Source organism: Raphanus sativus, chromosome 8 (assembly GCF_000801105.2).
Source record: "Raphanus sativus cultivar WK10039 chromosome 8, ASM80110v3, whole genome shotgun sequence".
In the NCBI taxonomy this organism is placed as follows: domain Eukaryota; kingdom Viridiplantae; phylum Streptophyta; class Magnoliopsida; order Brassicales; family Brassicaceae; genus Raphanus; species Raphanus sativus.
The window spans coordinates 1,067,779-1,079,816 of NC_079518.1; the positions used below are offsets into that span (position 1 = coordinate 1,067,779).

At 35.0% G+C, this 12,038-nt stretch overlaps 2 protein-coding genes across 2 annotated transcripts; one reads left to right on the plus strand and one right to left on the minus strand.

The window, feature by feature from the left end:
- Positions 1-650: 650 nt before the first annotated feature.
- Positions 651-2,957, minus strand: LOC108822830 (E3 ubiquitin-protein ligase WAV3). Its single transcript, XM_018596012.2, has 2 exons — positions 2,669-2,957; positions 651-2,507 (listed from the first exon to the last, which is right to left on the minus strand). The coding sequence occupies exons 1-2, from the start codon at positions 2,804-2,806 to the stop codon at positions 762-764; spliced, it is 1,884 nt and encodes a 627-aa protein (XP_018451514.1). The 5' UTR covers positions 2,807-2,957; the 3' UTR covers positions 651-761.
- Positions 2,958-9,434: 6,477 nt separating this feature from the next.
- Positions 9,435-11,846, plus strand: LOC108820765 (high-affinity nitrate transporter 2.1-like). The gene is made up of 3 exons (XM_018593772.2): positions 9,435-10,266; positions 10,529-10,644; positions 10,990-11,846. The coding sequence occupies exons 1-3, from the start codon at positions 9,457-9,459 to the stop codon at positions 11,654-11,656; spliced, it is 1,593 nt and encodes a 530-aa protein (XP_018449274.1). The 5' UTR covers positions 9,435-9,456; the 3' UTR covers positions 11,657-11,846.
- The last annotated feature ends 192 nt before the right edge of the window (positions 11,847-12,038 follow it).

A 12,038-nucleotide genomic window follows, 5' to 3' on the forward strand; every position in this document is an offset into this window, starting at 1 on the left:
CAATCGTATGTATGTTTGTAGATCTTATTTTACTTTCTAGTACATCAACCTCCATATAATATTATGAATAGAGTTCTAGTGAAAAGAAAAATTTGTAGTGGATTTGTATGATGTTTGTGTATGACTAATGCTTTTTTACTGTTTTGTCCAGATATTATAATAACAAGATGGACAATGAAGTTTTAGAAGACGCCATTGAAGAACCCATGTCTCCTCTCTCTAATGGAGACATTGCATTGTCTCCACTCTGTGACCACTATAACGATCAGATGAGGATTGATTCTCCTACTACTTGTTCTGATGAAAAAATCATCGAGTCTTTGTACCAAAACCTCTTTAGCATTGTCCTCTGTCTTCAAATAGAGGAGTCTGGTAATGGTTCCGACACACCTCTGTCTCCGCCTTGCCCTGGAGCTCCAACGAAGCTTACAAGGTTTTCAAGAAACAAGGATCCAAGATTCCAAAGAAAGCTCTTCTGACATTGATTTTTAACATTGGAGCTGACTTTTAGTCTTGTTATGTTGTACTCTCTTGTGTACTATTTGTACTAAGTTGGATTGTTTATCTGAAAATGTCTTTTAAAGAAAATTAAAAACAGCACTTATCATCCCACAAAAGCAACCATATGTTTGTTCCTAGAGATCAGAGACTGAACCAACTCAGTTTTTAATCAAACCATAAAAAAAACCATACAAGCAGAAGCAAAGCAATCATCAACACACAACCCATTAATTACTACTAGACTCTTTTCTCTCACAGATTCAGCTTCGGTCTCGACGAGCAGGGGACGGTTTAGTGCCTTTGATCCCAAGTTCCTGAGACCTACCCACCATTCTCGCCATCGAAGACGTCTGATAAGCCTGTGGCGCTGGCGAGCCACAAGTAGGCCATCCACGAGCCGTTGCCCTTTGTGCCGAATGAGAGCTCATGCTAGAGAAGGCGTAGGCTCTCCCTGATCTCTCGTACATCCTCCTGCTACTCATCCTCTCTTGCAAAGCCCCCAGCTCCGACGACAGCGACTGAACAAGCCCGTCGCCGCCCCGAGCGGACTGCGTCTCAGCCAACACCCTCTCTCGGTTCCTCAGAACCCCAACCGCTCCCTCCAAGTCACCACCGTCGGCTAAAATCCTAGCCTCGGACATAGCTTCCGACACAAGGAACCTGTTTAGCTGTCTGTCTACCTCTACAGACACAACTTCTTCACCAGTCACCTCCTCTGGCCTTCCGATGCTCAGCTCTTCCGACTCCACGCGGACTATCTCTCTGCTCACAGCATCTCTATAAACGCATCTGATCTTCACCAACCTCATCGACTCTTCCTCGCAAAGAGGGAGTTCAAGAATCACCAAAAAGTCCCTCTCTTCCTCCGCGTACATGTCTCCAACATCGATCTTAGCGCTTCTCCCATCAGACGACACTCTGCTTCTATAGCTTCCCGCTTTAATCGAAGATATCTTCAAACCTCCCTCGTGAAGACACTCGATCTCAACAACCTGATCAAGAACCACAACGCTGAGTAGCCCTCCGATGCACTGAGCAAACGCGTCACGAATCACACTCTCCGCCTCTATAAACGAGAACGTCCCGCTAGAGACTTGCGAGATCGTGTGCATGAGCTCGGCGTCGTGATCAACCCCGAACCCGAACGTATGAATCGGGATCCTGTTCACGGAGCTCGGAAGGAGAGACTCGTAATCAGTTCTCAAACGCATCTGAGAGCGAGAGAGAGTGAAGTTATCTCTTCCGTCAGACAAAAGCATCATCCCGGAAACAGGGTTCCTCCACCTCCTATCAGCAATCACTCTGGCTCCGATCTTGAGCCCTTCCGCGATATTAGTCCCACCGCCAGCGACCAAGGAGTTGACAGATTGGATAGCTTCTCGCTTCCCTGTCTCGGTCATTAGCCTGAGAGGGAACAGACGGCGTGCGTTTGAGGAGAATGCGATCACAGAGAGCCTATCCGTCTCTCCGAGGTTATCGATCACGAACGCGACAGCGTTTTTCAAGAGCTGCAGCTTCGTACCTTCCATGCTCCCGCTCACGTCAAGAACCGTGATGAGATCAAGAGGAGCACGTGTAGTTGTCCTTGGCGTCCTATCATCATCACCACTAGCACCCTCCGCTTTGAGATGAACAAGAACAGCGAAATCGCCACGAGTAACAGATCTCTCAACCGCAGAGACTTGCGGGAGAAGTTTAATCTCCAGAGCTTGACGATGATGAGCAGCAACAACAACACCAGAAGACTCGCTCCCTCCGTGAGTAGGTAAAGACTCGTCGTCTTCGAAACCAGTTTGAACCGGGAAGGGAGAGACAGGGACAGGGACAGGGTCATTAACGAACAGAGGGACTTGTTTCCACTCGGTTCTACAGAGAGGGCAGATCCTGTTGCCGTGTTTGACGTTGGAGGTGATGCAATCGAAGTGGAACGAGTGTGAGCACTCTGCTGTAAATATCGCCTTTCCGTCTTCTTTCCTCATCTCATCCAAGCAAATCGCGCATTTACTCTGCAGAAAAATTAACCAAAATCTCTCTATCACAACACAATCTTTAACCCTAATTAGCTAAAAACCCTAAAAAAAGTCATAACCCTCTTTACTCGTTTTCCTTTTCTTTCTTTCTATTTTACGGTTAAAGAGAAAGATTCATAGGGAAGAAAAGAGCGAACCTTAGAGAAAGGGAGGCCTGAAGAAGAAGAAGTAGAGCGAGGAGGAGGAGGAGAGGAAGGATCGGCTAGGGTTGCGTCAACGGATGATGATCGGCTTTGGTTCGACTCCACATCACGAGAGTTGTTTGTGTTCTCCATTCTCTTTAAGAAGTTAACAAAAAATCAAAAGGAAGTTTCTGTGGAGAAAGTTTTTGATCTCACAAGACTTTTTAGACAAAAGAAGAAGGAAGGAAGAAGCGGTTGCCGAAGGAAGAAGAAAGCGAATTGTTCTAGTATTAATATTTAGTAAATATATAGGTCAACTGTTTATTATACTTTACTTTTTTTTTGTAAACTATTTATTATACTTACTTACTCATGTCAATTTTTAGATAAAAATCTTATCTTAACTAAAACTCCTAATTTTACTCCTCCGAATTGCAAACCTATACTAATAAATATCAGTTTAAAAAGTTAACTATACAATTTACATTTCGATATTTGTACAATTTACATTTTGATATTATTTAATAATATAATTAATCAAGAAAATAAATATTTGAAAATCATTTGTTACATATTAAAATACATTCTTAAATGTTTTATTAAGGAAAAATTGATTGGTTATGCAAAAATACTTTTTCTAAAAGCTCTAGCTTTTCGTTTAGTCGTCTAAGTTAACGATGATAAGTAAACTAAACGACAACGTTTAATTGTAAACCAATGGGTTTGAAATTTTGGTCTTAGCTTGCCTCTATTTTGTTGACGCTTGCCCAGGCCTACTTAATTTACATTTCTTCGAAAGTTTTCTTAATCAAAAGGAAACTCTTAAGTTTGAGGATCTTCGTGGGCCTAATCATATTACTAGCCCACATTATGCTGTATCATTTACATGCCACAAATTGCGAAGGCCCTTTCTCCCTGTGCCCGTATAACGGATGTTTCTGATATTCAATTTGGCATCAGTCGGGGACAATAAACCATCGTGCCAACAAAACTTCTTTTTTTTTTAATAATCTAACAGTGTTCGGCAGACCGAAACCTAACTGACAAATCCTATGAAGATTTGTTTATCGGTGTAAAATAAATCCGGTTGTTCGTAATGTTAATTAGATATCCATGTCGTTGGTTATATAGATGGATAAATCTGAATTTTTAGATTTCAAATTCGTGGTGTTTAGCACATTTCCAATCCCACTCGACCAGGGGAGAACCTATGTATAGTGATGTAGGGTCACTTGACACCATAAAACAATATAAGTTAAAATTTTAAGGTATGTACATTAGTTGCTTCTCGCATTTTTGGTTAAAACAAGCAGTAAATGAACCCCCAAACCCAGGTTCAATCTTCCCAATGACCTTTATTTTTATTATTTTTATATTTACGAATCCACATAAAAAACTTTCTGGGTTCGCCGTTGCACTCGACTAAGCTTGTGTGATTGACAAAAATTTTAAATCTTGTTATTTATTTTTTTGGTAAAATAATCTTATTATTTGTTTATGGAAATAACCTTATTATAGTTAAAGTTGAGAAATTGTTTTCCTTGTTACATATATATATATCACATAGTCTATATTTGAGAAGTGATTTTGCCACATGTCATCTCCACAATCAATTTCACAAAAAAATGATGACATATTTACTAAAATTGATGAAATGGCTTATAGTTAAATATAACATGGACAATAACATTTATTGCTGATATATATTTTTGGTAAACTTTATAAAATATGGCAATAATTCATACATTACATTTAATGCCGATTTATATTTTTGGTAAACTTTTTAAAATATGGTAATAACTCATAAATCATACCTAAAATAAATATATTCAAATATGAATTATAAATTTCGAAATTTTATTTAATTTTACTTTCATAATTATAAAATTTTTATTACTAAAATTTTCAAACTTTTCTACATCTTTTAAAAAAGTAAATAAATTTTTAATCGTAATATAATTAGTCTCTTTTAGATATCTAAATTTTTTAAAAATATTGTTTAGTTTTAATCTCTATAATATTATTTGAGAAGTTAGTTTTCTATGTGTCGCGCTCACGTTAATTCTTATGATGGTTAATTATAATAGTACCCTTAATGAATCAAATATATCTATTTGTCATTATTAAAAAGAAAAAAAATCCTTTTTATTTTGGTTTCCTTCTCTAAATAACCTATATAATGAAAAAAATTTGTAAATTTTAAAAACGAAAAAATATCTTTTATATATAATGCGATTCATTTAAAGGAAACTTAACAAAATAATTTTGATTTTAGAGTAACTAAATAATTATCCCTTTAAAAGATAATCTTAAACAACATAATATATATTTTAATATAATTATTTTATTTTAATTAATCTATTTCTCAAATTTATTACAAAAAATTAAGTAACATAACACAAGATATTTTAATGAATAAAAATGCATCTTTTATTTTCTAATTAAGTATCCTTTTATATTTTTCCAAATCAAATATATAATAAAGAAAGTATTTAGAAAATTATAATGAAAACATTTTTATATGTGATGTGATTTCATAAAAAAAAATAGAAAGTTCAGAAAAATAATCTTGACTTTATAAGTTTATAAGTTATTTTTATGCAACTTCGTACCGATCATGACTTTACTTTCTAATTTTGTTTTTGCAAATTAACATATACCAAATTATAAAAGATAGTAACATACTTACATATCTATTACGAAGAACCAAAGGAATACAATTAATTCAATTTGGTTGAGTTAAACTAGAAATAATATATTTTAGTTTGAAGGAATATATGTAACACAATATATCCACAAAATGAGTAATTGGACTAATCTAATTTTTAATACAAAATCAAACACTTAACTAAAATATAATGTATTATTGTTCATATTAATATTTTTATAAATATAAACTATAGAACAATGTAACATACTATTAACTAATATGAGATCTCAATTAATATTATGAATATATATTAACCAACTATTGCAACTAAGTTCTTTTCTATAATTTATATATATGCATGAGGTTTCATAATACTATCGTTGTTATATTAATATCAGTAACTTTAAATCAATTAAAACTTTAATTTATTTTTACTATTTAATTCTAAAATAATTTATATTAAATTATTCATAATATTTCTAAAATATATTACAAATCTAAGGTAATATCAAATTAAATGTAAACAACAAAATTAATCAATATTTTAATCTATAGAATAAACAAATTATGGTTGAATCAGAAAATTAGATATTATCTTATATATCCAAAATTATACCTATGATTGAAACAAAATAATATTATTTGAAAAATAGCATACTGATTACAATATAAATTACATAGTAATTTAAAAATAAAAAAAATTATAGTAAACTATTTAATATATTCATTTTATAAATATTTATATCCGTGCATGCGCACGGGAAAATCACCTAGTATATATATATATATATATGTAAGTATTTTGGTACGTTTTGTCAGCAATAATTTTTGATTAGTGATACTAGTTTTTCTAGTATTAGTATTTTTTTCTCTAAAATACTAGTTTTTCTAAGATTACTGATATCACTGTATATTTTTACAGAGAAAAATACACATAAATAAGTTAATTACGTACACTTGGATGATTGGATCCCAAAATAGTTTAAATAAGTAGTCTGCATATTCAAAAGTCAGCGAGGATGTCTATATCTGCGGAAAATTATACGAAAAGTCTAATGGTACGTCATCATTAAATATCTGAATTATTCAGTTGCCAGCATTTGATAAGTCGGCAGACCACGATGCAGGTTAATGAATCCAGTATCACAAATATTAAAATCAAAGTCTCTCCAACATCCCAAGCGCTAACTAGGAAATGTCTGGATTAGTTTAGTTGAGTTCTGACTTCATCTACTTGAAATTTTTACATATTTGCAAGTTGTGTGTACCCACAAAACAAAAGAACAATCAAACGTCAATAATGTAGTTAATAGATGGATAAGCCCAAGAATTAGCCTATTCTGACTTGGGGATCTACACTTGGTCGACCTGGAATCGTAATAGATCAATTAGAATAAATTTTAAACAAAAAGATGTGCACCTTTATTTCATTGTTGAACTTAAAATATTAGTTGGTGGCTTGGTGCTAAGACACTTGCCTAAAAACTAGTCGACGATCGCTTTTGAAGCATTGCAGTTTGAGGTATAGTGATGCATGCAAACAATTATATGACTCTGATTATGCATGGGTGTTGGAAGTTGGAACTGTAGAAATGTAGTTTGGCTTCAAACTCCTGATGTTTATATATGGATGTTTAATTCTATTATGGATGTTTATATATGTATAATTTAATTCTATCTTTTATTTAAATAATTTATAAAAATCGACAAATCGACCAGCATAAAGAGAGCTCTGTCTTAATTAATTTTAATCAGAATATATAAACTACATGATGAACGATAAATTATATTCCCTCTGTTTTTTAAAGATACTTATTCTAGACTTTTCATATATATTAAGAAATCACATTAAAAATACATTGATTTTTGTGAATAACAATTTTCCATAACCTTTAACCCCTTGTTCGAAAAATCGTTACGCGCTATGCGTGCGGTGCATTGGGGCCTAGCGATTTATCAAAAAATCGGAAAAAAATCGGAGAGTACGCGGGGAGGAATTTTCTGTATTTTTATACGTATAATATTTTATTTATACGTATAATACAAAATAATACAAATTTATATAATAAAATTTCTAGATTATTAGTTAAAGTTTGCATGTCACGTGTTCCCATTGCAATACCTGCTTTTTTTTATTTTTAATGTTTTCTTTTTAATCAGTGGCAACACTGTAATTATGTCTTCCTCTTCCTATGCCCATCGTTTTAGTTTTCTGCATTTTCCACCATAGCTAATACAATAAATCTGTCATCAATCACTTAAATTCTGATGTTTCTACTTATTTTTTCAGTAAACTTCTAGATCTCTCATGTCTTATACGATTTCAAGCACTGAAAACTTCAAAAAAAAAAAAATTGACAAATCCGATTTTTCAACCGATTTGGATGAATTCGCCACGGTGTGTTTCTGAGTAGCGAATACTCGTCCGATTAAACAGTAACTCGGGCGAGTTTTAGAACAAGGCTTTAACCAATAAAAATCCAATAAATACAATTAATTTTCTTGAAGTTAACAGATTTTCATTAAATAATACATTGAAAAATTAAAAAAATAATACATTGAAAAAGTAAAAAATGTATCTTTTTAAAACAATTTTTTTTTCTAGAACATGGATCTTAAAAAAACAGAGGGAATACATGGATAATCGTTATTGTAGTATTTTATTTTATTTTTGAAAATATTATTGCATGCATTATTCCCTTGCCTCTTTTATATATGCCTGATTAATATAGCAAGTGTAAACATGTTGCAAATTTAACTGTACACAAGGTGCTGAGCTCATCAATGTTGACTTTCCAGTTTTTAAATCTAGTTCTGACAACTAATGTATGTTTGTTTTCATATCCCAACTTGTTGGAACATCTACACGTCAGCCTGATTGATTGATAAGCACTTAGTCATTTGACGTTTTCAAATACCCACAGTTTTGCTCAAATGGCCTCCTGATGTCAAGGCAAGAAAGAGTACGCAAAATGCGTGCACACACATTTCGCATGTAAAAGATTTTGATTATAAAGCCAATTCTCAAAAAAAAAAAGATTTTGATTATACGCATATCTACATATCAATTCACCGTCTAGTATATATAGTTTTATATTTAGATATGAATTAAGAAACTTTTTTTATTCTTTTTATTAATTGTTGTACTTTCAAGAACTTTTGAGACCTGATATGATAAGTCAATAACCTAAAAGACTAAAACATAAAGTTTAAATTGTTGTGAGATATTAACATGTTGTTTATAAGATTAATTTGACATCTACTTTTAAACACACACACACATTATATACTCCCCCCCCCCCCCCCCCCGAATTGTATTTTTTACGTCGAGATCGAGATAAATAATGTATTTTTGTTCAACCATAGCAATTTCTGCAAGGTCTATAGTAATTTTCTCTAGAATATGATATATAAATTAAATAAACTTTTTGTTGTTGTTAAAGCCAATATGCAAACGTAAGCAATTTGAAGGGACAACTAATGTGCTATACTAAACGTAAGCAAGACCAGTCCAAATTCGACCGTCCAGGAGATCAATTATTTTATTCACTAAACGATCATTTTTTTCCTTTTTGTATGCTACTCAGTGTACCCTCCAAGACTTACGTGTCTAGATGACAACTAATGATGTTACTGTAGATGAAAGTCACTGAATGATCCGGTTCGAACACGTAGGGCCAATATAGACCGGTTAGACTCGGTTCCAGCTGAACCATATATATAACAAATCCAAGTGAAGACCAAAATTTATAACCAACAAACCAAGTTCTTTTAACTATCTAGTTTATATAGAACCAGCTATTATGTTAGAGTCTCATTATGTTAACCTCCACGTAATTTGACGGACAAAGACAATGATAGGGAGTTAATATTACTAGCTAACACAACCATATGTTACTATCCATAGGGAAGGGTAGAGCAGTAATCTGAAAGGAGAAATGTAACCTTTGAGATAAGCGAGAGACTAGAAAGATGCGTGCGGCGAAAATAGATTCCTCTAAAGAATACTTTTAAATTGTTAGTTAACCGTTGAGAATCTCCAAACAATACTTTTTATGAAATTGTCAACGCTAGGAATACTACTATATAAAGCCCTGTTGCAATCTCTAAACATCAATCCATACACTTGAATCAAATCTCAAACTAATTAAAAATGGGCGATCCTAGTGGCGAGCCTGGAAGCTCCATGCATGGAGTCACCGGTAGAGAACAAACCTTTGCTTTCTCGGTGGCTTCACCGATGGTCCCGACCGACACAACTGCCAAGTTCGACCTGCCCGTGGACACGGAACATAAGGCAAAGGTTTTTAAACTCTTCTCCTTCGCAAACCCTCACATGAGAACGTTCCACCTCTCGTGGATATCGTTCTCCACATGTTTTGTCTCCACATTCGCAGCTGCACCACTTGTCCCCATCATCCGTGAGAATCTCAACTTAACCAAACAAGACATCGGGAACGCTGGAGTTGCGTCCGTGTCAGGGAGTATCTTCTCTAGGCTGGTGATGGGAGCCGTGTGTGATCTTTTGGGTCCCCGTTACGGTTGTGCCTTCCTTGTGATGCTTTCCGCGCCAACGGTGTTTTCCATGAGTTTCGTGGCTGATGCCGGAGGGTTCATTACGGTGAGATTCATGATTGGTTTCTGTCTGGCGACGTTTGTGTCTTGTCAATACTGGATGAGCACTATGTTCAATAGCCAGATCATCGGTCTAGTGAATGGGACAGCAGCCGGATGGGGAAACATGGGCGGTGGCATAACGCAGTTGCTCATGCCGGTTGTCTATGAGATCATACGACGTTGTGGTGCAACAGCGTTCACGGCCTGGAGGCTTGCCTTCTTTGTCCCTGGTTGGTTGCACATCATCATGGGAATCTTGGTGCTCACGCTAGGTCAAGATCTACCAGATGGGAACCGAAGTACCTTGGAGAAGAAGGGAGAAGTTGCGAAAGACAAATTCGGAAAGGTACTTATCCATGTCTATCTATATAAAAAAATTAAATAGTATAAAAAACTATGACGACCATAGAGGAGAAAAATCTCCATAATAGCACTAATAAAGAATAAAATTACTAAATTGCTTCAAACTTTAAAACTTTAACCCAAATATAAAATAAATATAATTTTTTCTAACTTGTAAGTAATGCTATTTTGGGATATTTTTCAAGAAATGATGCCTACCTAGATGAATCGAAAATCTAACTCGTGATTTTGCACAAATGGTGTAGATTATGTGGTACGCTGTTACAAACTACAGGACTTGGATCTTCGTTCTTCTATATGGATATTCCATGGGAGTTGAGTTGAGCACTGATAATGTTATCGCCGAGTACTTCTTTGACAGGTTTGTTTTCGATATCGATTGAATAGAAGAAAATATAGTACTGTTCAGTGCCCTTTCAAATTATTTATAAAACTTGATAGAATAAAAATTAACGATATATTTAAAATTTGTTTAAAATTTTAATATCTCTATCTATATATATACGTTTAGTTTTTATTTTATGATTATAGATCTTACATTTTGAAGTATAAGCTAATATTTAATTAAATTTAATTTATATATCTATTTTAATAAATTAAGAGTTTTTTCTTTTAAAGTTGAGGACATGTCTGCCTGCTAACATGCTAAAAGAGTCCTGGTATTTTCTATGAACTAATAGTAAACATATACACATGGCTTGTTCAGGTTTCACTTGAAGCTCCACACAGCCGGAATCATAGCAGCATCTTTCGGAATGGCCAACTTTTTTGCTCGTCCGGCAGGAGGCTATGCATCTGACTTGGCAGCCACTTACTTTGGGATGAGAGGAAGGTTGTGGGCGTTGTGGATCATTCAGACAGCCGGTGGTCTCTTCTGTGTGTGGCTCGGCCGCGCAAACACCCTCGTTACTGCTGTTGTAGCTATGATCCTCTTTTCTATGGGAGCACAAGCCGCTTGCGGAGCCACATTTGCAATCGTTCCTTTTGTTTCCCGGCGAGCCCTTGGAATCATCTCGGGTTTAACCGGGGCCGGAGGAAACTTTGGGTCAGGGCTCACGCAGCTCATCTTTTTCTCGACCTCAAAGTTCTCAACCGAACAAGGGCTAACATGGATGGGAGTAATGATAGTTGCTTGCACGTTGCCTGTGACTTTAATCCACTTTCCTCAATGGGGAAGCATGTTCTTGCCACCTTCCAATGATCCAGTCAAAGGTACGGAGGAGCATTATTATGGTTCCGAGTGGAACGAGCAGGAGAAGCAGAAGAACTTGCATCAAGGAAGCCTCCGGTTTGCGGAGAACTCTAAGTCCGAGGGTGGCCGCCGCGTCCGTTCAGCTGCTACGCCGCCTGAGAACACACCCAACAATGTTTGATCATACCAGCCACGTATGGGAAGTGTTGAAGGATTGTTGCAGATATGAGATAAGAATGTGCCCCACAACTAGTTTTCTTCAAATCATGTTATCAATGTTAGCAGGACTTTATTTATAATGTATCTTTCTTTCTTAGTGAAACCTCTGTTTTGCTTTCAGCTTCAAGAAATCGTTCGAATTGTCACTTCAATTTTTACTTATATATTCATAGTTTTGTATGACTATAAATGTGTCATGTACGAGAGGCATATCTGTATCTATCTTATAAATGAATAAAATTGAAGTAAAATATGATAGTTATATATCTACAAGCTACATTATGTTGTTGTTGCACCAGAATTTATGTTTTAAGCAGCTGCAAATTAATCAAGATTAAAATATA

What these genes read in the sequence shown, in the direction of transcription:
- LOC108822830 (XM_018596012.2), bottom strand. Translation starts at nt 2,806, where the DNA reads ATGGAGAACACAAACAACTCTCGTGATGTGGAGTCGAACCAAAGCCGA. An exon ending in CAGGCCTCCCTTTCTCTAAG is followed by an intron (nt 2,508 to 2,668) that starts GTTCGCTCTTTT and finishes ATTTTTCTGCAG; the next exon opens with AGTAAATGCGCGATTTGCTT.
- LOC108820765 (XM_018593772.2), top strand. Translation starts at nt 9,457, where the DNA reads ATGGGCGATCCTAGTGGCGAGCCTGGAAGCTCCATGCATGGAGTCACC. An exon ending in CGAAAGACAAATTCGGAAAG is followed by an intron (nt 10,267 to 10,528) that starts GTACTTATCCAT and finishes CAAATGGTGTAG; the next exon opens with ATTATGTGGTACGCTGTTAC. An exon ending in GCCGAGTACTTCTTTGACAG is followed by an intron (nt 10,645 to 10,989) that starts GTTTGTTTTCGA and finishes TGGCTTGTTCAG; the next exon opens with GTTTCACTTGAAGCTCCACA.